A 26,974-nucleotide genomic window follows, 5' to 3' on the forward strand; every position below is an offset into this window, starting at 1 on the left:
TGGGGTGGGAGCATGTCGACTTAAATACCTTCAGTGGAGACATGCCATGGCCTCTTTTATCAGGTGTCTCACTAGCTGAACTATAAAGCTTAGCTCTATGTTAAACCATAAAGTCAAATCCTGTTTTTTTATGACAATATTTTATTCACTTTTTTCTCCTCTAAAAGGGATTATGTCTCTATTTGAAATTGCTCATACACATTCTCTGATTTGGAGCTCATCATGGGGTCTGAATTGAAAACCTCACATTCATTTAACACTATATGAAAACATGTCACACTGGAAACGAGGTGCCATGTAAAAGAAATATGCAAATATAAAAGCAAAAATGGAAACATTCTGCTCATTCAGTAATGCAGCAAGCAATGTCTATACATAAGCTTTGCAAAGTTGGCTTCCTTCCTACAGCAGCTGGTAGTACATTAGTGTAACTGGACCTAATCGACATAAAGATGGAAACCTGCTGTCCAAGAGCTTGGACTGAAGGATTAGCTTTTTGGAAAAAAAAAGTTTCTTAGGGTTAAGTATGCCATAGCCAGCTTCCAGTTAGCTTAGCACAAAGACTAGAAACGGGGGAAAAGCTAGTCTGACTTTGTCCAACAGTTACAAGAAACACCTACAGCACCTCCAAAGCTCACTATATAAATTATATCTTTTTCTGGTTAATCTGTAGAAAAACCAAGGTACAAAAATAAGTTGGGGTTTATGGGATCTTACGTTTTGGACTATATCACCAGCTCAGCAACTTCACAATGACAACAGAACTCCAGGAAGTCACTGTGTCTTGTCAAGAATAACGCCTGCACGTAACCTCCGGTAAAACTGCAACTTTCTGCTGTAGAAATAAATTGATTTGTGTCAAATTTTGTTGTTCAAATTTTCCATAATCTTGGCCTATGCTAGTTAGTAGGCATGTGACGATACATCAGTTTGGATCGATTTATCAACGATCCAATATGATTGATGCTTTTTGCTTTGCTTTTTTATTTGTTTCCTGTCTGCTGTTTTAATTTTGCTATGTGAAGCACTTTGGACTGCGTGTTTGTATGAAAGGTGCTATATAAATAAAGCTGAGTTGAGTTTTTTTTTGTGAGCTCACATAAATGTAACCAGATGTGTAAAATAGACAAGATATTGCCTGAACTGAATCAATATAATGGCATATTTTGTGATATAAACAAATATCATATCAACATCGAAAGAGCTCTGAAAATACACCCTTCCTAAGGTTTTTCTCCCTTAACATCTAAGTGTATTTTGACAGTCAAACATCCAGTGACCTTCATCGTCATGGTTACAATGGTCAAATGATTGTTGTTGTCATGGTAACAATAATAAACTTGTGAATATTGGGAAACTGTCACAGTTTGGTTAGATTTAGGGACCAAAAATACTTTATGTTCATGAAAAGATCATGGAGCTGAGTTGAGTTATGTATGGACGTTTGGAGCAACGGGTGTTTTCAAATTATGGGCCATTGGAACAATGGCAAAAAGATGTGGATTATTCTTTTGAGGCTGGAGCTACCTCACCTCCCTCCCTCCTCAGCTTTGATTCAGGGGCACAGCAGTGAACTCAAAACCTGCAGTCTGTTTCAGCCTCCTGCTATCCCTTACAAAACAATAAGGGAGCCCACTCTGGAAGGAGCCGCTATCATGCTCACCCAAGGGACTCAAGCTCTGTCTGGCACCTGAGGACACTGAGCTTGTAGCCGTGTCAGAGTCGGAGATCGCGACCCTGCAGGGTGAGGGAGGGGGAGGATCTTTGAAACCTGTTGCAGGGGACACTGTTTCAAACACCCTCCGGTTCTTATGGAAGCTGCTCAGATTAAGAGGAGCTGTGGCTCACAGTGGGAAAGCTGCTGCTCCCTCAGTGGGACCTGGAAACGGTCCAGAGTGTGCCGCAGCCCTTTGAGGACAAAAATTTAGCGGATTTGATGTGGCTGTCGCTGTGTTTGCCCCAATTAAGCTAGCCAAGAAGGTGGCTCTGTTGGTGCATCATAATGAATCCTGCCTGAAAAATGGGAGGGAGAACATGCTGGATTTGAACATACTGTTCCTCCCAAGAAGTTGTTCAAACTTAACCCTTTTTAATTTCAGCATTTAGAATTTAATTTAGAGTGTGTCGTTTAAGTTTTCCCAAAATCAGTAAATGCAGCAGAGAAACACTGTCTCTTAAGTCAGTAAGGAAAATGTTAATAAAACCTGAAAATAAATATTTAAATGAAAAACAACAGAACAAAAATGATAGTGACAATGTTGGCAATAGCGTGTAGTGTGATATTGTGTTTCCACACTCTTGGAAAATCACTCAAACAACACCAGTTAAATCCAGGACATGGAGTTTATTTTACAACTGAGGATAAAAGAATGCCATTCTGAATAATTAGGTTGATGATAAAACCTGGAAATCTATTAGTGGGTGAGAATTTAATTTTTTTTTTTTTCATTGTTATGTACAGTACCATGCATCAGAGCAGATGCCAGTAAAGTTCTGTCATTTTATGTAAACCACATTGAAGGACCTACTTTTCACTGAAAAAGGACATTGTGGTCCAACAATATTCTGTAGTTTTATACATTTCCCCCCATATTTGTCTAGAAAATAACATTATAAAAATGCACACAGTACAAATAATGTTGAACTGTAAAGAGCAAGATATGCTGACATACATGTATACATACTTGCTGATTATTCATACAATAAGTTTTAAACTTCATTAATTTTACAACGGTAGCTTCACAATAATAAAATTGGTAGCCTACTAACGCAAATACTGTACATGAAACAACCAGGAAATGATATTTTACTAGAGAAACAAATATTCTAAACATTTTGTAAGAATTCCTGTGGTTTAATGGCAAATACAAAACAATATTATAGTTAGTCCCCCAAATTGCCATATTGATCAAGGGAATTAAAACTCAAAAAGGGTGATGTGTTGTCATTTTTACCCATACATTTCTTCATCAATTTACACTTCCTTAAAGTGCTGAAATTATCTTAACATCGTCTGTCACATGGCTACTTTTATAACCATATACCTTCATATAAACATCTATATCCACAATTTGTTAAACAGGGATCAGTTTTCTTATCACGGTTGGAATTTCATTAGACACAATATGCTCACTGTTTTACATAAAAACATGCACAGACAGACTGTCTCATAAATAATATGCAAGTTGTGTTGAAATATATTTATCTTTAAAAAATCATTCAAAAACAGTGATCAAAATAAGAGCATGGTCCAGTTTTTAAAACAACAGATGGACTTTTCCCAAAGGCTCAGATAAGATGCAGTGCATTAGGAAAGCAACAATCAGTCAGTGACTACATAGTGCCATGGCTGCTGCACCAATTTGGTACGTTTATGTCACCAAAAATTCAACTTTCACAACGTAGCTCTGAGCCGCTGCAATGCAAGGCCCTGTCATATATGGATAATTGAATAATTACAGTATGTGGTATTAAAGCTACCATATTTTCATTACAATATGTGTCCTAACAATGCTCGATACAGTTGTGGCACTATCTGTTTTGACAGATTGTAGCTTAGAGTTTTAGTGCAACATTAATCTGTCATGCTATCAGCTTCATCTTCATTGTTTATCAAACTTTTCCAACTCTTTCACAAAGATAAGATGGTCCTCTGGTGACTTTCCATGCGTTTTGCAAAGGTGCAATTTGATTGCATGTTTGCTCACAAATGTCCGATTGCACAGTTTGCACTGATATATTGAGCCTGTGTCTTCTTCGGCAAGTCCAGAGGAACCAAAAGTCTTGTCCTCCAGTCTGCTGACTGCTTGCTGCTCTATTAAGTCTATGGAAAGCTTAGAGAGGTCCTTCAGGGTAAACCCAAGGTGGGACTCCAAATGGTGAATGTAGGAGGAGGGAGTCCTGAACTGGGAAGCACAGTCACTGCACAAAAACAAAGGTTGGCCAGAGTCAATGTTTTTTAGGAATTTTGTTCCCCCTGTCCGTTTTAACTGGTATTTTACATTGGCCAGCCAATGTGAGATAGTAGTCATGGAGAGACCAGTGAATTTACAGATGTGAACCCGTTCCTGGGGTCCTAAGTCACTAATCACAAACTTTCCTTCAGGAGTCTCCCTAAGACTAGAGGCAAACTGGGCCTGGAGAATCAGGAGGTGCTGGGGATTCCAGTTGGACTGCCTGCCTTTCCGTCTTTGGATGGGAGACAGCTCCTCCAAGCTGTCGTCAAACGTACAGCCATCAATGTCTGATTTTTCAGAGATGGAAGAAGGGGTCGTAGACTTCGGCGTCAAACGGCCCGTCAGATTCTTTACCATGTCTGAAATATCCATCAAAGCATTTTCCCGTAGCGGCGGAGATGAAGACTGTGAGAAGTTTTTGAAAACTGGTTTGCTGTTGTTTACACCATCATTGCTGCTTGGTGTAGAAATACCCTTAGGTGTACTTCCATTGGTGTTTTTGGATTTTGTCAAGTCCATGGGCTGATCATCATCCTCATGGTTCTGACTTACAGGCTCTGCTGACTTCATCTGTGCAGAGTTGCTGTTGATCTTATAAAGCATTGCAAAGGGGTCTATGAAGGGGGTGGTCACTTTTGCAGCTTTCCCCAAGTGGTTATTCATGATAGACTGCAAAGCACTGAGAGGGTTGACAAGTGGTTGTTCAGGTGAGTGATCTGTGATGATGCTCAAGTTATTGCAGCCATTGCTTACAGGCCTTTTTGGCGAATCAACTTCACTCTTTATTTGCATCTCTATTTTACTCTCTGTCTGCTCTCCTTCTTTGCCTCTTGACTCAGGCTGGGCCTCTACCGCAGTATTTTTCACCGCCTTTGAAAGGTTTTCTGGTTTGGGTGAAGCTTGTTTGTCCTTGGGATTTGGCAGTGGAGACTTTGCAGACCTGCACTTACTCTCTACAGGTTTTTCCTCTTTTTCATTCTTTACAGAGGTTTTCCCTGTCACTTTCTCAACTAGCTCCTCCATGGCCAGCACATTGCTCTTGTGACTTGGAGGTGGAGAGGGGCTATTTGGTGAATGGATCAGAGTTCCCGATTCAGAGGACAGTGCCTTCAAACTGTTGCTGCTGAACAAAGGTTGAACCTGTGCACATGAAGGTAAGGTAGACTTTAAGGATCCATGGAGCTGATAGGCAGCATGAATGCTGGGGTATCCACCCCAGGTTGGGGTGCCTGTTTGGGCCTTGCTGATTGCACTTGAAACTGTATTCTCTAAAGACTTCAGGATGTCCAAGCCACCTTTAGGTGTCTCTTCCAAGTCTTCCTCTCTCAGATATTGGTAGGATCTGGCCTTTCCCTGCTTATCAGCCTTTTCAGGGGGATCTTCCTTCTCCTCTTTTATTTTCTTCTCTGGTTCCTTAGTTTCCATTTTCTCCTCCTCTGACTCTTCATCTTTCTTATCTTCATTTTCCTCATCAGGGCTAGCAGGCTGCACCGGGGAGTCAGGCTGCGACTTCCCATTGGGTGCTGGAAGTCGTGTGGTAGTCGGTGGCAGAGGAATTGATTGAATTTTCTCCTCAACGACAGGATCAAAAACTAACTGCTTACCCTTTTTAGAGGCTGAGTTAGTTACTTTGAGAAAGTGTCCTGTGACCATCATATGGGCTGTCAGCTGTTGCAAGGTGTCATGTGAACTGCCACATTCCATACATTTGAGAATTTGTGCCTTGCGTGCCTCAAACTGCCAAGTGTAACTGGCGCCGTTTTGGTAACCATATCGATTGTTTGGAGTGACATAAGGATTGGACACTTTTTGGTCTTTGGGAGACTCTCCTAGGAGAATGCCAGATGAGACAGACTCTGGTGAGCTGGGGGACATCAAGTCTTGAAATGCTCTTTTTTTGGTTGGGGGTACCAGCTTTGAGGTGAGCGCTGGCATTGGTTCTTTTAGAGGCACTTTCTGATAGTGTTTTGTTTTGATCATGTGAACACTGAGGTCTTGCAAGGATTCGAAAGAGTGGCCGCAGTACATGCATTTAAGAACTTTCTGGGCATCTTCTTTGCCCTCCATCTCCATCAGCGATCGCTTACGTGGCTTGGACCACTTCTTGCTCCGATCATCCTCGGTATCCTTATTGTCATCACGGTAGTGGCCCGTCTCGTTCATATGCACTGTCAGGCCAACGAGAGTGTCATAGGCTGCACTACAGTCCTTGCACCTGAACTTGCTGGCACCTGTGAACACAGGGCCATAGAGCTTATTGTTTTGCCTGTAAAGCTGCACGGTGCTGAAAAGGCTTGGCTCAGGAAGGAGTTGGTATGGGGTATGCTGCAGGGTTTTAGCCAACGCTGCCTGGTGCCAGTCATAGGCTAATCCTCCTGTGCTGCCAGAGCTTACACTGGTGCCACTGTTGCTGTTGCTTGACACTGTTCTCGTGGTAGTACTGCTGGTGGTGGTAATAGTAGTGGCTGAGGCACTGCTAGTGCTACATCTGCTCTTCAGATTGATGCTGCCTGGGCTGTGACTGTTCATGAAGCCATTGCTGCCTTTGTGATTGCTCCCATTGCCGTTACTAGCCGAATGACTGTTCCCTTGTTTACTTTTAAGCATGTCCAGAGCAATGCTAGACCAGGAGGCATCAGAGATCAGGTTTGCATAGACGGCTTTCATTTGCGCCAGACTGTCCTGTAGCGAGAGGCCGTTGATGGACTCTGTGCTCTCCCCTAGCTTCTCTTTTACCTTGTCCTGATCACTGAAGGAGGACGTGGTCTTAAGGTCCACCAGTTGATCACTGGTGGTGCTGAGTGGAGAGGCGTAACCAGCATCTGGGTTAGTGCCATTGCTGAGTGGAGAGTTTTGACAGCTGTAATGGTCTTTTGCATCCTCGTCATCATTGAAAAGATAGTCTGCATCTTGACCATCCAGGGAAAGTCCGTCATCTTGCAGATGTTCCTCTTCATCAATCTTATCCACTTTAAATTCATCCTCAGGTCCATAAGCTGTAAAACAAAAGGGAAAAGTGACATTAGATACTTTTTATAAATATACTTTGTGATACATTAGAATGACACCAATTATGCATCTGCCATCCCACTCTATGAAGGCAGTATGTACAATAATCCTAAAGAGATTTTTGTCAATAGTCCCAGCAGAGGACACACGTTTGTGATAATAAAGTGGCAAACATCCATATCTTGACAATGACAGATAGTCCTCTTCACTGCACTGCCTAATGAAGCTATTGAACACTACAGCTCAGCAAGGGTAGAGAGCAGAGATGAGCTACAGCACAGAAATGTTTCTGCTTAGTTTAAAAACTAAAAAACAAGCAAAATTTCAAATTACACAAAGAGCAAATCCTCAGAGTAGACACTACATATTAATCATGTGGTGAGATCTGTTCCATCACAATAGAAATGAAGACAATTTTGTCTCCTCACGACTGAAAGAAATAACCAGAAACCAGAAAATATGCCTCATTGATCGCTGTGTTAAAGACTCACTTTGATGTTGCCTTCACAACATATACTCGAGTGGTAACACTGAATTAATAAGATGAATATACTGTATATGCACAAACCTTTCAGTATATTCATCAAATATAAAACCATTTTCCTTATCAGCAAATTGAAATGCCAGAGCAGCCCATAGGCTCATAGTCTATGCAGAGTATTTCATTGTCTATTTTGCCGCTGTATAGCAACCATAGATCTATTCCTGACACAGATTTGCTCTATTCATCCAACATGCCACACATACTATGGATTCACAAGTAAGAGATAGTGGAGGAAGATGCCAGCTGCATCAGCCGTGCCAAGCCATGGTTGGCTGGAGTCAACTTGGCATCGGCTGTGGAAGTCCTCACAGCGTGATGCTAGGAAACGGCCAGTGGACATGACAAGCTGTGTTGTTACTGCCTATGCTCCCTGAGTACTCACAGCTTCAAGTGTGCCATTTTAAAAGAACAGAGAGAGACTTATAGTATCAATGGAAAATGGCTGCCCGCTCTCTATGATTTTCTCAAGTCATGTGTTTGGAGAATGATAAGATCTACATTATAACTCCCTTTAATCTGCAGATGACAGAGATAAAACATTAAAGAAATGAAAATAAATCATTTCCTACAATAGCAGAGAGATGAAAAGGTTTACATATGATCCTGGAAGCAGATTAAGAGAGAAATATTGCAGAGAGGCAGGGAGAGGGGAAAAATAGAGGGTTAAATATGCTAAAGCAGCTCCCCCAATCCATTCCTCGTAAGATTCTTGTCTGAGGTGCCAGAATCAGTCTCCAGTGAGAAGGCAGATGTGCTGTCAGCTTCAAACAGCATGTAGCTCTCTATCCCATAATCGGAATGGACATAATACCTGATGTTTGTGAGGTGCCAGTTACTGCTGCCTGGGAAAAGCTGGAGGTCCAACAGCTGCAACTCTCTGCCGCATATGTGTGTGTGAAGAGGTGTGTGTGGTTGTGTGTGTGTATGTGTGTGTGTGTGTGCGTGCGTGCATGTGAGAGAGAACATACAAGCTCAACGTACAACCATCCTCTTCCTAATTAAACTATTCCTTTATTCTTAACTGTACGCTCTTAATTATACACAGACAACGCTGAAATCATTCACTTGAGTTAGTCACTAAATTATAACACTTTTAGACACAAGGGTTCCAAAATGGTTCTTCCTGAATGACTGAGGTTCTACCCAGAAACATTTGCTTCTGAAGAAATCTCAAGGGTTCTTTGTAAGACTAAAGGTTTTATTAAGAACCGCTGTTCATTCAACAAACCATTTTGGAAGAAAGGAAATCCTTGAAGAACTCTTCGTTTCGTTCTTTGTACCATATGAATAGGTCCTCAGTAGAACCCCCTGGGTGCTTTCTAGACAAAACCTTTGGAATGTAGAAAGGTTCTCTGTAGAACACCCTAAATTGGTTCTAGATGAAACCCTTGGAATATAAAAAGGTTGTCAGGTGAACCTCTTCAGTGGGTTCTAGATAAAATATTTGGAATATAAAAACGTTCTCTTAGAGACCCCTAGGTGGGTTTTGTTAGCACCCTTGGAAAGTCATAAGATTTTGGATATAACCCCAGTGAGGTTTCTGGGTGGAACCATTAGACCATAGAGGGTTTCTCCTTTAGAAAAGCTAAACTGTGAAAGCTTTCACAGTTGGTTCTAGGTATAACCCTTTATTGTCAGGTTTTAGGTAGAAGTCTCCGAAAGGTTTCGAAGTGGAACCTTTATAAAAGGACCCAAAAAGGAACAAGCCAAAGAACGCTTAATGATTCTAGTTAGTACCTTTATTTCTAACCTCTTGCGAATGCAGCTGCACAGCTTCCTTTCAACCTGTCTCGTCGTCCCTATCGAGCTGCAGCCCACTGTATTGAAATCAATGCAGAACTGAACCCATTCAAAGTCAATGTGGTGAGAGGAGCTAAAGACAAAGCAGCTTAGCTGACAAAGTGAGAGAAACCTGACAGCAGTACAAACACACACACACACATTCACCCACGGAGAGCACACTACCACTAAAGTCTAGTCTTTCCCTGCCATCCGCCGTATGTTGCCTTGACAGGCATCAGTGTCAGGAGTGTGTCAGTGTCAGCCCGAGGTGTCAGTGTCCACGCAAACAAGCCCGAGAAGAGGTGGGAGGGGAAAGTAACAACAACAAACACAAGTCAGCCATTTTTTTTCTCCCCCTTGCTCGAGCCTCCTCCTTCACCATCTGTGTCAGAAAAGCTGCGGGTGCCACCGCCGGCTAATAAGGCAATCAGAGATGGAAAAGATGCTGACACGGCGGCTTTCGAGCGTCACTCAGAACAAAAGAGGAAGAGGAGAGGGAGGGAGAGAGGGATAGGGAGGGGATTAAAACGGGGGTGGAGGGGGAGGAGGGTGGGGGAGAGGTGTCTGTTGTGGTTGTCAGTCAAAAACGTAAGCCCACTTTGTGCTGTCAGGGAGGATAGGGAAAAGAGGGGAAGTTTTGAAAAGAGAGGAGAAAAGATGTGTTTAGCCCAGCGAACAAGAGGTGTGTGTGTGTGTGTGTGTGCGTGTGTGTGTGTGTGTGTGTGTATGTGTGCGTGCATGTGTGTGCGTGTGCATGTACCTAACAGAAAAAAACATGACAGGGAAACAAGTTTAACGGCATCCAACAAACTCCGTCCGAGATATCAGGAGAGAGAACGCAGTGTAATTTCTGCCTTATGTGCGAGTTTACAGGTGCGTGTAAGCAAGGTGTGGCTGATCACTTGTGTGTGTGTGTGTGTGTGTGTGTGTGTGTGTGTGTGTGTGTGTGTGTGTGTGTGTGTGTGTGTCAAGTGTCACAGTGTGTCAGGTGCATGCAGGGATGCAATGTGGCTGGCGGGGGGAAAGCGAAGCCATCTGCGTCTGGAGAGGAGCCTGTCACTATTGTTGTGCCCAGAGTCCAGGATTTCCTGCTGCAGACAGGTGACACCACAGTAGGACATCCCCCCAGTCACACACACACACACACACACACACACACACACACACACACACACACACACACCTCTCCCCCAAACTACATCCCTCCCCCAAGGCAGGAAGCTGTGTGAGGACCACACAGACACAAACACACACAACACCTTGCTTTTTGTGCACATTTGAAAGAACAAATGCAACTGAGCTGAGAAACCAGTTGAGAAAATTATTTCCTTGCTACCAAAAAATACGTAACACACATAGATAATGAAAAAACACGTATACACGTAAGGAGAAGGCCTCGGTATCAAACCTCAGTATCTGTTGTTACCATCTGAAATGCGTCCATAAGAACTGTTCGAGCTCAATGATTAATAAATACCAGCTGTCTGTGACCCAACTTGAGATTCGTCATGTTTTATGTTGTTTAAGTGTTTATTTTGTAGGTTTTCCCGTTGACTTTGGTGCTAACATGTTGCTAATAGGGTGAGTATACAGTCCCAGTGCACTGATTTAATTAATGTAGAGATAATGTGCAGGTTTCTTTCCTCGCTGACCGATCTATTGGTTGAAGAATAGGCAGAATTTCAATCACCAACACATTATTTGGTTGACTACTACCAGTCAGTAGAGCTGCAATGATTATGCCTATTTTCATAATTGATTAATCATTTCAGTCATTTTTCAAGCAAAAATGTAAATTATTTACAGGTTCGAGCATCTTAAACGTAGGGACTTGCCGTGTGTATCATTTATGATGGCAAAAATAAGAGTCTTTGGGTTTTGGATGAAAGAAGTAATTTGGGGATTTTACTTTGAAGTGATGAGCTGTTTTTGTACTATTTTTTTTGACATTTTATAGATCCCTCGTTCCAGGGGTCAGCTACCTTTACAGCTCTCAAAAAGCCATTTTTGGCCTAAAAAGATAAATAACACTTTGGTGCAGCAACAATTAAATTCTGTATTTTTCTCCAAGATTTTTCTTTCTTTGGTTTGGCATCCATAGCAAACATAACATATGAAAACTTAATAAAAAAGAACTGTTATTCATTTCCACTTAAGTTTTTGTCAAAACTTGAGCCACTGGAGACGGACAAAAGATCCCCCGGATAAGTTGATCGAAAGGAAATTAGTTGCCAACTATTTTGATCACTAATTAATCGTTTCAGTCATTTTTCAAGCAAAAATGTCAAGGATTTGCTGGCTCCAAGTTCTTGAACATAAGGATTTGTTGCTTTTCCAGCATCACTCGGTGGATGTCAGACATCCTGACCAATACTGAGAGATAACACGAGACAGGGCGAGATAACTTGAGTATGACATGACAGTGGCACAGCCCCCCTCCCCATCTGCTTCATACAGCCCACACACACCAAACACACACTTTCCCCTCTAAACCTTCTTCATTTATTCATGTTGTCTCGGAGAAGAGGGCAATCCTGGCTCTCATTTGCAGTGCTAATGTCCAATTCCGCCAGCTTTCACCCTGCTGATTTACCCTGCGTGGCCGAGCGCTGCCTTTGGAGCGGGGCGGCCGGCGAAGGCTCCCTCACACCGTTTAGCGGCCCTTCAAAACGGGAGCTCTGGCGTGGCAGTCTTATTTCTCTCTCCCGTTTCGCTTTGTCACCGGCCCCTCTATTCCCTGCCACTCACCTCTGATGGCTTTGGACAGGCCTGATCAGTGTGTGTCATTGACCTGTACGGCGTGCATGAGTGTGTGTGTGTTTCAGCAGAGAGAAGGCTGTAAATAAAATGACATTATTATTTCCTCTGTCCTATCATGTAGAAAAGCCAATTATGGTAATGCTTAGTATGTCAGGCAATCTCTGTCTCTCTCTGCTCTCCCCCGTCCTCTTCATTCTTGCTCCTTTTTTTTCTCTGGGATGGTCGTGGCTGTGTTTCATAGGACCTGACACTCTCTTTGGACTCCTCTGTGCACGACGCACACCGAGGCTCCTCCCAGCCTCAAGACAACTACCAAACTAACAGAGCTTTTCATACAAGTCTGGGTAATAACAGTCCCTGATTTACAGTGTAAGAACTCTGTATGAATCAGGTTCCGTTAAAGTAATTACTTGAAAACCAGACTATGGGGAACAAGGGAGCAACAAATGGGTATTTTGGAGGAAAGGATAAAGAAAACTTTACTTACTCACAGCATACATCCTGCCTGGTTGGTACTGCACATGTGCAACTCTCAACAGAAATGAGAAGGCTCACTCATTAGCTGCTTCAATCATCAACTTCAATAAACCTAAGTCGTAACATTATTAAGACTTTTTCAAAACAAGATTTAACATCTTCTGGATGCAGTCTGATGAGCTATATGGTAAAGGTGTCATGATACAATTTGACATTCGATTTTAAGGTCACGGTTCAGTTCAGTTTTCCGATTTGAGCATTTCTTTGCACCGACTCTTATGCCATTGTTAGACTATTGAGTCTTGATTCGTAAACATCAAGAGATCATTGGTTTTATGCCCTGAGAACTGTCATTTACATTTACATTTTCAAAATCTTCTTTAAAGAAAGTCTATGTGTAATATAACGTCTGGTACGTTTTGCTGACATGTCCTGGATGCTACAAGTGGACGCGGGTGGGGAGAAAAAAATTATTGGGTGAATTGCAGATTCTGCTTTTCAATTCGCTTATTGAAATTCAAAGCTCATTTCAATCGATTTTCAATATTGAAATTGCGACACCCCTAGTAAACTGACTTCTATGTAGGCTACTTCACATCTGTAAGCATACATGTGTGAAACATACATGGACATATACTAGTATCTGACATATTTTTTTCATATCACATACCTCATAATCTGATCTTGTTTAAAAAAAAGTCTTCTTCAGTGACATTCTGAATTGAGCACAATGTTTTTTCTGATGACAATATCTTCTAATCTCTGTTGAGCAAATGCACACTACCAGTTGGGCAGCATGTATGGATCGGGTAGGAACTCAAACTCAACTCAAAAATTAAAGTTTATGAAAAATGGTATCAGCAACACTAATAATCTGAGGAACCTTTAAAGTAACTCCATGTATGTACAATTATAATATGCTACCAAAAGTGTGTGGAGGGTAACTGTTTTATTTCCCTTGCACTTTCCCCAAAGGTACCCAGAGTTTATAAAATTAAATAACACAAAATAATTTACTACCTTTCCCCTTTCATCTCAATAGCCTAATTGTTACTCTCTCGCTCCCCATCATTTTGTTTCCTTCCTCTGTGCCTACATCTAAGCATAAGAACTGGTAAGTACAGTATGTTATTGGCAGCTAATTCATACAACAGTTACACTGTAAATTGTGGGCTGTCTTATAAAGTGTTATCCAATTCCGCATAAGAATTGCCATAAGAGTCATTTGCACTAGTAGCACTGGTACAATTTACTAAAGGGTTATATCCAAACATATTATTTTCGGTAAAAAGATTCTGTGTAAAATAACAGCATTTCTGTTGCTTAGCATCTTTTCAGTGTGCAGAAATGCGGATGATGGAAGTACAAAACCACTGGGACAAATCTGAGTGTAACACCACAAGGGTAGGATGGCTTCCAGGGTCCTTTTTTATACATCTAGACAGGCTCCAGTCATTGGGCACATATGTGGCCAAATTTCAGGTCTGGCTTTTGATTAGTTCTCCCGATTTCCGCTGCGTCTCGTTTGTTAATCAAATCAGTGCACATTGTATCAAATGTAATAAGTTACATCACTTTCAGGTAATAATAACAGTTACATTAGTTATTGCATTTTTAACAGGATAACTAGTAATCTGTGACCTACTACAACAACAACATTTTCTTCTTTTTTTTGCAGGGTTAAATTCAAGTGTGTGTTTTATATTGCCGTTGCCTCCTAACACATAGATAAGTGTTGCCATGGATACCATGTATTAGCCATAATTTAACCCGCAGCTTGCTTGACCAGACATGTAAAAGCCTACCTAACAGGCCCCCGCCCTGGCCCCCACCCTCCCCTAACCCACATGGAATAGTCCACCATATGGCACAATAGCTCCGGGGCTTCTGATAGCTCGTGTGTCGTACAAATCCACCTTCTCAGCTTCCACAAGTCTTTCCGGTTGGGGAAAACAAAACAGCCAGCGCAGTCTGCTCTTCATGCAGGTAGCTACAGTACATGTGCAGACAACATTTGACGTTTTTTCTCTGTTACTGCAAAGAGTTTGTGTCACTGCTTTGGATCTTTTATAGAAGATAAATTAAGTTAAATTACCTTTTCCTAAACTTTTTGACAGTCCTGAGGGCTTTCACATATGTTCCAAGTAATTTGCAATTACTTGAACTCACATTATGCTAATAGCCTCTTTAAATGGGTCACATAGACAGTGCATTTTACCTCTGGCTCAGCTTCATTAGGCCACTATGAGTACAGTGTGTGTGAATCAGAGAGACCAGATGATAGCTGCTCGCTGAATAGATCTGAGATGAAAGAAAGGAACAAATGTGGGGGACTGCAGCTATTTTTTCCTAAAGAAATGATTTCCAAGTCTTTCTTGAATTGCTTTGCAGGTTTCTCCTCTTTTTCTGCTCCTTTCTTTCTTTCGTTTTCTTCCCCTGTTTGTTCAGATCTCCCATGAGCCAGTTTTGACACGCCATGACAGTGACTGTGGTCTATAAATCACCTTTTCCCTGAACTGTCAGTGCCTGCTTGTTCTGAGATGAAACAACAGCCATTAGATCATCGGCACCGCGGATTCCAGCCCCTTTTCTGCTCGACTCTCCTGCCAAACCCCCCACACCCAACGATCGAACGCTGCTCTGGTGCTGCACAGACATTTCAAACCATCTGGTTTGTTTTCAGGCAAAGTACAGATAAAGCATTACTAATGCTAATTAAAGATGATGTGAGTGAGATTTACTCAACCAATGCCAAGCACTGATTCAATGTAGGCTGCCTTCAGACAGATGTCATTTGTTAAACAGATTCTTTTAGTGCAAATATTGTCACGTTCTTTACCATCCATACCACATTTGTCATGCATTGTTTGTATTAGAGGTTAAAGTTATCAAAATTCAGATTTAAACAAATGTATTGTTGTAGTTTTACACTTAAGTTGGACTGTACATATCTTTAATTATTTAAAATGCGAGGTACTTAAGTTTTTCTTCAATCAAGGGTGTCAGTTACTTGACGGAAATGGGTTCTGTTTAAATCACAACAATGAATCTCAAAGCTAACATGCTAATAAGCTAACAAAATAACATGGTTTCATCCTTTCTTCATAGATGCCGTCTTTTGAATTCACCTGCATTGCCCCTGACAGTGGAGCTTCCTCCGACTAAACAACAGCTGCTCCCATCGCCTAGCAACAACCAGTTGATGGATGACCCCAAAGATGGATAATTACCATAAATCACTATGGTTGTGTGGAGAATAGAAGCAGAAAATCACTGTAGGCAAAAACAGGCTGAACCTGGGTGTTTAGGGTAACTTTGTCTCTCACGAATTTGGTGTACTGTTGTTGTGAGTACGTTCTCTGGCCAACAAATGACCCCTAAATTCAGCAAAATAAAAAGTGGCATTGGATTTGTCTATTAGGGTTGGGTTTTTGGAGCATTTCTTGAGAGAGTCCAGTGTTTCAGACTGAATGAATAGAGGCTGTAAAATGAAACCTGATGAACTGACTCAAAGGACAAAACCTGTCCTGAAGGAGCTGTGACAAAGAAAACAAAGTGTGCAGAGGAAGGAAGAAAGGAAACAGTGAAGAATGAGTGATGGCAACAATGATGAGTTTAGTGCAGCAAAGACGACGACGAGGGAGGGCGGAGGAGAAGACACACGAAGAGGAAGTGTATTTACAGACTAAACATATATGTATAGTTTATTTCTACACTGTGCGTGTCTGAGTGAGTGTGTGCAAGAGTGCCAGAGGTAGATACAGGGAGCGACTGAGAGGAAAACATGGAGAGAATAAAAAAGGAAGAAAATGAGAGGGCACAGGGCTAAAACAGGGTCACAACCTAACCAGTTCGGTCTAGCCGAGTCCGGTTGCACAATAAGCCATCAATCAACCTTCTCCACGCTGTCAGACCTCCCCTCAATTCACAGAGGCCATCCACTTTGTACACTGCTGAGGAACAAAACATAGAGAAGGAAAAAAGAGAGACAGAGGGAGAGAAAAGAGTACATACAGAGATGTAAGCACACACACATACAGATCCACAAATATTATCCTCTACGCACTGTGGGGAGGAAGCTTCCCAAAGACCAACTCAAACTGGAAAATGATACAGTAAGATTCATCTATGTGTCTTTGGAAAACATTTGGTTCTGGTAGTGTGGTGACTAGCTAAAGGCTTGCAAGGTTACTTGGTGATATCCTCTAACTGCTCACAGGCTAGCCAGCTAGGAGAGGTATATCTGTTGCAGAGAGTGCGATAACAGTGGAGCCCTTTCATTGGTCTATTTGTGCCTGCGCACTGCCACGCAAAATGGTTGCAGTTGGTTAGGTTTAGGCACAAAGACTACTTGGTTAGATCTTGGAAAACATTACGGTTTGGATTAAATTAACTAACAGTATGGGGCTTCTTTCTACTTGAGTTCTTTTTTTAACCCCTGTAATTTTGTCTTCAAGATTTTACAGTACTTCATTCAAGAGTTTGATTGAAGAAGGAATAAAAGCTCAGACCTAGTGAGGTTGCTAACTATAAGCTAGCATTCTCAGTGGCTACCAAGACACTAAGTTCACACAGTTTATTAAAAATACAGTCTAATACCGTCGACTCCTGTCTCATAACGGTCTAAAACCTATTCTTCCTCTGTAGGGCAGTTTTTACTCATAGAGAGACAATAATTATTGATGATTTTTCATGACCTATTTTTACTAAAGACTAGGAGAAAGAAATGTTGAATTTAACTGCCTTAATTTGAATTTAACCACTTAAGCACACAAGACTTTAATTTAGACTTAAATTGACCTTATGCATTGAAGTATAACTACTGAATATTTTATTGAAGAATTCTTATTGCTATTGATGTAGTATCTATTCATGATATATAAAAATATATATGTATATATATATATTGTCACGTGTTTTTAATAAACTGTGTGAACATATTGTCCTTTTAGCATACAGCTGGGCAATAAAACAATATTCACACAATCTAATCCTGTATCATAACTAAAAACTTCTTTTTTGGTCCAGTTTTTACTCCATTGTCAGAGGAGGAAAATTCAAAGTGGACAGCTGATGAGCTACATTGGTTTCCTCCAGTCACCGTCCTCACCAGTTGATGATCCATGCAGAGGACATAGAATTATGATGCAGCATTGTTGATGAATTGCAATGTGGAGCTAGTTGGTCCTAATGATATGATGAAGGAGTATAGGATTTAATGCCCCAGTTTGGCTGCTTAGCTTGCTTCATATTTTTAAATGGTGAGTTACTTAGTTAATCCCAAATTTTATCAGTCGGTCTGCACCGTAGTTTATTCAGTACAGTACAACAGTATCATGGTCAAAATACATGAAACCAAAAATGCCCCCCTTTTATTTCATATATAATAACACTGGATATTTTAATGATAGAATGACTGTCAAACTGGAAAAAATGTTGCCAGTTTTCATTTCTAGAAATCTGGTCACCTTATTTTGGACTCGCTCAAAGGTCAGCACTGTCAAGGCAGCTTGCTATTTGTCAATCACGCAAATTCACTTGTCAAAGTTTGACAAAGCTGAGCTTGATACAAAAAAATTGTGAGTATTCACTTTGCCCCCACAACTAATCTACTGAATGAGCCAATGTCAGCCACATTGGCTCATCAAGCTACAAGTTTACTGTTGTGACCTAAAAGCCAATGAGCAGTCTGATTTTAGACGGTTGGGCGGCGCGCACATACACATACAAACGCACATCATTTCGTCTTCCTGGATAAAAACATTTCATTAGATTCACTCCACCCTTATCTACGCCTCGGCAAGACACTCAAAAACAACACCAGATATGCAACACAAGGCTGAACACAAGAATGCAGAGGACATTGTGTGAACAGGACCTCAGAGACCTGACTCACATCCCTTTCCCAACATAAACAAAGACAGACAAAGAAATTAGAACTTTAAAAAGCATAAAGTCACTTCAGGGAAATTAATTAGAACTGCAAACCCTCCGGGCAGGAGGCTGCTCAGGACAACCGAACGTCCCCAAACATTTTAGTGCTTTTAACTGCATGTGTCACCAGGGAAATTCCAGCAATTGTGCACCATCAAAACCGTTATCCTTTATGCATCGCCACGTTTTCTTTTTCATTCTGCCCGCTCAAGTGACGAGTTAGTGCTGAAGTCTGGCGCTCCATTAAACAAAGTTCTACTGTTTCATTTCAACACTGGTTTAGGATTTAAAGCGTGATGAATAGCATAGGGGCGTAACAAAAAAATATAACAAAAGCATAAGCTTGAACCACACAGCAGTTTGGAGCGTGTGTGTGTGCTTGTGTGGAGTTTTTTTCCCTTCTCCTGATGACCATGGCAATAAAGTGACAAAAGAAGAAATGATAGGAGGGAGGAGGGATTAGGGGCTGAAAAAGGGTCCCTGGAGAAAGTCAGTAAATTATGTACTGGGGTTCTCAAAGTGGACTAGTATCAGTAGCCATCTCAGCCTAATTGCGTCTGTGAGCGACTATGCATGTGTGTGTGTGAGTACAATGACTATGAACGGCTTCACAGTCAGAGAGAGAGGCAGGAAGAGAGGAAGCAATCCTTCAACAGAGCACAATATCAGACTGCGGACAGACAACTAACGGCTGGAAGGTTCTGGAAACGAGAGAAAAGCCTGCCTCCCTCACATTTCAGCTCCCAACGCCGCCTCCCAAAGTGCCCTCCATCTAACACCAACACACACACACATAAATGGCACCATAACTCCATATCCGCAATCAATCTCTGCTATGAAGACACATCCATCTTCAGTAATGTTAATGGGAGGGTTTTGGGGGTTGGAGAGGGTGGAGGACAGGGGTAAAACAGAGGGTATGTGACTGCAGAGCTGACCTCAGAGAAGTGTGAGGTAATACTGTGTGTGTGTGTGCGTGATAAAGACAGCGTAAATGAATAAAAAGCCAGAATGGAGCTATGTGCATTTGTGCGCACATGTTAGTGTGTTTGTCTGCGTGTCGGGAGGTCAGGTGTGTGTGTGCGTCAGTGTGTGTGGGAGAGAGACTGATGGCTGTCAGCTTGCATCTGGCAGAGAAAATAAATTAGGCTTATGAAGACAAATGAACAGGCTTTGGAGAGAGTAAACGGGGGTGGAAGGGGGGATCACAACAGAAAGAAAGGGAAGAGGAAAAAGGGGAAGAAATGAAGAGGAGAAGAGGCGACATTATGGAGGAGAAAAGAAGAGGGATATTGTGTGTATGTGGTGGCATGGATATGAAAGGAAGGAGATGGAGCGGCGTTGCCAAGTAAGAGAGTTCCTTTCGGCAGCCAGTGACCGTTCATTAAGAAGGACGGGCACACAGACAGGCCTGCTGCTGGCAACAGGAGAAGCTTTGGCTGCGGCTTCCCTGGCTGCGAGGGAAACATATATGTGGGTGTATGTGTGGGTATGTGTGTTTGTAGGTCCAGTGCCAGTATGTTGAAAATCCAGAAAATGTTTTTTTTTTTTTGCTTTAGTTGAGCTGCTTTATAAGAGTTTTATTTCTTTAAACACAAAATATGTAAGTTCTGCCGCTAGGGGTGTCTCTTACATTAAAGCAATAAGGAAAAAAAAAGGTTTAATGACATTATAAAGTAGTGTGAGATCATACATGTTTTCTTCATTGCTTAATAACCACCGTTTTTGATTAAAGCCTGAGTTTTACTCACGTTATGTTTAGTTTCATTTGTCAACCTCTGCCCCACCTCTCTGACATATCACGTTTCCCTGGAAGTTAAATGGCAACTAGCAGCTGGTAGGAAACAAACATAATACATTTTAAATTATGTATTTCTCTGGATTTGACCATTGTTGGAAAAAATGTGAAAATGTACTAGGGGTTGAAGGAAAAAAAAGTCAATTCTGTTTAAGTATTGTGATTCTTATGTTACATTTCCTGAATCAGTTTTTTGGTTGCTGAATCATTTTTTTATATATACATAAGTAGTGCTTAGCCTGTTAGCTTGATGCTAACACATAATGTGCTGACGGAAGTTAGCATTGCAATCGCTGAAATATTATCTTAACAAATGGATCCATTGTCTTCACAAAAAAGACAGATTTCCTCTGCTCTGTGGAAATGAACTAACAGCTGCTGACTTTATATCACTAACTCACTCTGCGACACTGGCTTCAACACTCCACACTGACCAGCTACAGCAACCTCAAAGGGTCAAAACTCAGACTAAAAAATTCACAGTTTCAAAGTTCAATTTTATTTTTAAAGGGAAGTTAATTTAAATGCTTTTTGTGCTATGTGCTGTTTTCAGGAGCTCTATTCAAACAGAAATTGCAATAAACTGTAATATCGAACGGAATACTTGTAGAATCGCAATACTCAAGAATAGAAATACATATCAAATCGCCACGCAAATACTGTGATAGCACCAAATTGGGAGATAAGTGTATCATCCGAGCCCTAGTAAGAACACAACTCAACAAATGATGTAACATATGCCAAGCCTTTTTAGACATTTTAACACAGAAATGTTACTGTTTTGGACAATAGAATTTATTGTTAAACTGTAAAATATCCTGCCTCCATTACGTTCCATTAACTTTGTCACAAGTGTTAACCACTTTTGAGTAATCACTGCAAAAAACGTGTGTGTATATATTTTGTATTCTGTATATTATATTTTGTATCGGCCCCAAAACCCAGTATCGGTCTGGTCCTACTTTGAACACAGGCTTTTACAACCACAGTGTAGCTTGGATACAATGTGTGATCACTGGGTGTGTATCTGTGCTGGAAGTGCCTCAGTGTGTGTTTCCTCTGCTTGTGTGACGGTGTCAGCGTGTATCCATGTGTGTTCTATCTCCGCAGATTTGTCAGTGTCTATCCCATGACACACTCCCCTCGTTGCGAGTGGAGGAGAGCTCTCGGGGGGCTTTGTCACGCGGCGGTCTGTTCTTTTCCTGAGGCCTGGCGCCCCTCGTTTGATAAATGACACATGTCATTCTGTCAGCCCCTGCCATCCGGGCTGGGAGGCCCCAAGCTGATGTATGGCCGCCCAGGCTAAAGGAAATCAGAGTGTTTTGGCAGCGCCCTGAGAACACGGCCTCTTATAAGGGGTATGTGTCTACGGTGTGTATGTGTGTTTGTGCCTGTCTGTCTGTGATACTGAGTGCATGTTTAATTGTGTGTGTGTGTGTGTGTGTGTGTGTGTGTGTGTGTGTGTGTGTGTGTGTGTGTGTGTGTGTGCGTGTGTGTGTGTGCGTGTGTGTGTGTGTGTGTGTGTGTGTGTGCCTGCCTATTAGCGAGTGTCTGTGTCTCCCCAAGTGAGTGTGTGTGCATGTGTGTGTGTGCATGTTCTCAACCTGTCAGGCGGACGGGCAGAGGGAGACAAATCATCGTCATGGCCGCCCCAGCTGTTCCCCAAATTTGGTGCGAGGAGGAGAGCGAAGGGGGAAAAAAAAAATCCTGCCGTTTGAGTTTTAAACGGCTGATGCTTCCCAGAAACGGGAATGAGTGAGAGGACAAGTGGAGCTGAGTACACACACACACACACAACACACATTCACACAAACACACACAAACTGAATCAAAACTCTCAGTGCTGTAATAGGAATCAGGCCAATCGCAGAAGGAAGCAGCAGACAGCCGGAGTGGTATTCTTGAAAACAAACACACATGCTGCAAACACACACACATGTAAACACATGAACACAAACTTTGGACAAGACATTTGCACCTTAACCAAAACAAAAAGGCTGACAGGCGGGCAAAACAAAATCTTAACCATGTTTACAGAACTGTCAAAAAACCCTGCAGAGCTTTCAAATCAGAATGAATTGTTTCTTTGATTTTTGTCTTGTGAGCCTAGCCTTAAAGGGACAATTCAACCCAAAATCAAAAATACATATCTTTCCTCTCACCTGTAGTGTCATTTATGCATCTAGATTGTTTTGGTGTGAATTGCAGAATTTTGGAGATATTGGCCATACAGATGTCTGTCTTCTCTCCAATATAATGAGACTAAATGGCATCAAGCTCAAACTGCTAAAAAACACACAAAAAAAGCCTTGTGAAAAAAATCTATAGCAATGTCTCTCTCTGGAAATCAAGATCCAGTTACTCAAGAAAACCCACAACCCTTTTGTGATTAGTTTAATCAGTTTCATCACTTTCTTTCCACTCGAATGAAAGTAGTTCCTGTATATTCTACCTTAGAGAGAAAGTAGTTTTGGTAGATTCTAATTTAGGAAGAAAACTTAGAAAGAAAATAGTTCTGGTAGATTCTACTGTAGAAAGAAAGTAGTTTAGTAGATTCTACCTTAGGAATTAAATTGTTCCCTCATAAAACTGCCCACAAGAGGGTCTGTGGATTATCTTGAGTAACCAGGTCATGATTTTTGGAAAGACACATCACTGTTGAGTTTTTTTAAAATGTATTTTTTGGCACTCTGAGCACCACAACCAGAGTGCAACTCAGACCCATTATATTTGAGAGAAGGCAGACATCTCCAGACCCGATATCTTCAACTCACACCAAAACAGTCTAGATGGATAAACAGTACTACAGGCCAGTGGAAAAATAATGTATTTTTGATTTTTGGGTGAACCGTCACTAAAACTTTAATTCTAACACGAAGTCTCATCCTCAGCCTCGCAGGCTTTGCTTGTAAGACGTTTTCAAAAATTACTGTCTCCTGCTCCGAACGATCTTTACAGCTAAACACAAACATTTCCCTGGTGGAGGACAGTCCCACCTGGACGCTGTGAACTCTGTATGACCCCGTTTGATTGGGCGCCGGCCGAACTCCCTCCCCCACCCCTCTCCTCTCCCTCTCCCACGGAAAAGAAGCGGGAGAAGGGGGGAAAAAAACAGCGTCATTAAGCTGTGAGTGATGAGTGGCAGCCATGGGTGACATCCTCCCCTCTCTCTTTCTCTCTCCTCCTCTATCCAACTGCTTTCACTGTCTCTCCGTCTTTTTTTCTTCCCCATTGCCTTGATACTTTTCTCTCTCGCGCGCTTTATTCACCTCTCTCTCCATCCCTCAACCCCTCAAGTCATTTCTCTTTCACTCCTCTGTTGCTTTGCCTCCTCTTTTTCCACTCCCTCATCCCTCTCACCCCCTCCTCTTTCCTCCCTGGTTCTTTTTTGTCTGCTGTCACTCTCTTTTTCTCCTCTTTTTTTTCACCCCTTTATGCCCCTCCTCACACACACACACACAATAGTGCCTCACTCAGTCCTGTCTAGCTCTCTGGCCCCGGTCATGTAGACACTCAGCTCCTCCATACATAATAGATCCCAAATATCAAGAGGAGGGGTGCAACATTTTCACCCGCTCAGGATTGTGCCATCAGCACTGCTTCCACAGTAGCTCCACTGTCTGGCACTGCAAGGCTAAAAATGTCTGTCTATAGTTTTAAAATAGTTTTAAGGGTTCTTATGAATATGGGAAAACTTTTGCACAGACAGACCCGTCCAGTCATGTGGTTAATTTTATGTCCCAAGGAGAGCACTTATAGCAGCTTAGCACAAGTTTTCAAGCTTTTAGATGCTCTCAACTTTTAATTGACCCTTCCTAAGTCCCCTTTTCATTCTGTGTTCCAATGACAGTTAAGCTAGCTTGGTCCCTCGGCCATCTTTCTCTCGTCTTGTCTCTTGTACTTGGATATGCTACGTGCTAGGCTCACCTATGGTGAAAAGAAAAAGAAGAAAAAGATTTTTGATGGTTAAAAGATGTTGGTGGATTTGTAAAAACAACATATGGTCACATATTGAGTTAACTAATGTTAGCAAAATGCTAGCTAACGAATCTACATCAATCATTAGCTAGATAGTTCACTAGCATTTTGCTTAACTTAGCCAGCCTGTTGGCTTGCATTTTACTGTCATTAGCTAACTTAAGGAGTGACACTATATGTAGCTTTCATATGAAAAGGACACACCAAGTCTACTTGACTGTTATTGGACACCAGAGCAAAAAAGGGGCAGGACTTAGGGAAGTAGACTGAGATATCTGCCATTTCTGTTAGCTTCCAATAATCAGTGATGCTCCAAAAATGTCCTGGATCAACAATATCACAGCTGATACTTTACTCGAAAAAACAGAAAATGCATCAATCATGTTCCTTTTTTTTTATTTTTAAGGACCAGTGTGTAGGATTTAGCGGCATCGAGCTGTAAGGGTGAAATACCGCTTGCCTCACCCTCCCCTTAACGCATGCAGGAGAAACTACGCTGCTGTCTAAGGCTAACTGTGGTAACTACATTTTTGTTGAAATTGAGATATCGCTAAAAATGAACTTATATGTAAATATAAGTCTACATGTAAAAAGTACAATTTTGCTTTATTTTAGAGATAAAGATGTTTAAAACTTGCAGTAGGAAATGTGGAATTTAGAGTATTCTTGCTTTTCTCTGGTTGGCTAATGTTACACACTGCAGAGGAGAGAGAGTACCAAGGTAATTGCCTGAACTTGATAAACCTGATGTTAATCAGTGCGAGACTTTCTGCCCCTTGATCTTGTTTAGTTTGACCAAGCTTAATTAACCAGTCCTGACATGCACATTCTCAGATCCTGACAAAAGCTTTGCTCTGTGCGCACAAAAGGAACTTAATGTTATGGATGCTGTCTGATTCTTCCAATGAAATAAACTACGTAGGTAAATTAACATGGCTGTTGTTTATGTTGTTATTATTTTACAATCCAAACCTGAGGCCTGCTCTTACATAATGACATCACTAAAGCTCCTCTTTCTCACATAGTTAACATGAGAAGTTCAAAGCTCAATATTTAGTTCTTCTGTTTTGTAGAAGAATGATAGAAATCATGCTGACATGTAACCCGTGAGCCTATCTGGGTTTTGGACTGTTGGTCTGACAAAACAAATAATTTGACAGCATCACATTGGGCTTTCATAAGTTAGGTAATGGCAGCTCTCCAATTAACTGTAAATATTGTTAGCATTTCATCACTTGTTCATATGATATAACTTTGTCTATTTTCATTTTCTGCTTTCTAAAATCTGACAGGGGTTATTATTAAACCAGACAAGTTTAAGAAAGAGGCTCCAGCTATTAGGCAAGGCAGGAAAAGGAATGAAGTGACAAACTCAGAAGATGGAGAGGAAAAACAGATTAGTTAAGTTATAAAAAGTATGTCACACTCACCTAGAAAATGACTCATACATACTGGGAATGTGGCCATTCTTGGACTTTGAATTTAAGTCCAGACAGATTCCAAATATACTGTAAGTACTCAGCAAGATGGCAGATATATTACACAGACCTTCACAAAGGTGAAACAGCAAATGGTGCCCCAAGTATAAGGTGATGTGGGAGGTAGAAGCAGTTACTACTAAATGGACCAGTTAGACGGGATCCAGAGACCTTTCATGGACTGTATTTTGCAGGAGAATGCCATATTCATCAACAAAACAAATAAATATACAGTAAATATGAGGGTACATCCAGCAGCTGGTTAGCTTAGCTTAACTAAGCATAATGACTGGAAACAGCTAGCCTGGCTCTATTCAAAGGTAACAAACTCCACTTACCACTACCTCTAAAGCTTTATAATTAACACATTATATCTCATTTGCTTAATCCATACAACTAAAGTGTAAAAACACAATATGTGGTTGTATAAGAAGTTATGTTAGCACTATTTTTTGGCCTGGTGCAGTGATGATAAGACTCCAGTTAAGTAAAATAACTTCTAACTCGGGTAAAAATGACAAATGCATAAAATGTATAGAGACTTTGTTCCGAGTCCTGAGAGTATAATTGAGTGTAATTAATACATGTGTAAGCATCCACATGTCAAATTTAATTTGTGTCCATAAACATTTATATGTCTAATTACTATACAAAAGTGACTTTGATGAGAGAAAGTAGTAAGAATGCTAAAGTTACACTTGGGCGATATGCTTTGCCCCTTAAACTTATTATTGTGACTTGTGCTTAGGACAAAACTAAGCTAGAGAAGTAACAGTAGACAGGGCAAATACTCGCTGAAATGAAAAATGTATTTAAAAAAAACTTTTACATCACATCCCTGGTCATACTTTGCACCTATATAACGATACATGTTAAAAAATACAAAAAATATGTTGGTATTCTTATATCAATATCCAATCATCTTTTCTTCCTGTAGAAGAAAGTGTGCTTGCGTTGGCTAGAACTAACTAATTTCAACCAATAATATCTTGACATCCACCCATTAATAAATCTTCAGCTTTTAGTGGCACAGATCTCAGATTCATTCCTTAGCTTGCTAGCAACAGCATGGTACACTGGGTTATGACACACCCACTTTGAAATCAGATTCCTCCCAACATTATGGCCTGCCTGCCTATCCTGTTTCACTTGGAAAGACATCACGTTATGGAAGCTACATATTGTCGAGATACAGTTTCATTTGGACTATAAGTAAATGAAAATTGTACTTAATTACGGTTTTTGAGTAGATGTCATG

The 26,974-nt window shown here is 41.2% G+C and overlaps 1 protein-coding gene across 1 annotated transcript in view; it reads right to left on the reverse strand.

Moving 5' to 3' along the window:
- Positions 1–2,329: 2,329 nt before the first annotated feature.
- Positions 2,330–26,974, reverse strand: part of tshz1 (teashirt zinc finger homeobox 1) — a 40,247-nt gene continuing 15,602 nt past the window's right edge. The window contains exon 3 of the mRNA XM_084739366.1: positions 2,330–6,952. Within this exon, the coding sequence (XP_084595492.1) occupies positions 3,603–6,952 (3,350 nt within the window). The 3' untranslated portion in view covers positions 2,330–3,602. The remainder of the gene's footprint in view (positions 6,953–26,974) is intronic.

This window comes from Lutjanus erythropterus, chromosome 16, assembly GCF_056507025.1.
Source record: "Lutjanus erythropterus isolate fLutEry1 chromosome 16, fLutEry1.hap2, whole genome shotgun sequence".
Taxonomy (NCBI): domain Eukaryota; kingdom Metazoa; phylum Chordata; class Actinopteri; order Lutjaniformes; family Lutjanidae; genus Lutjanus; species Lutjanus erythropterus.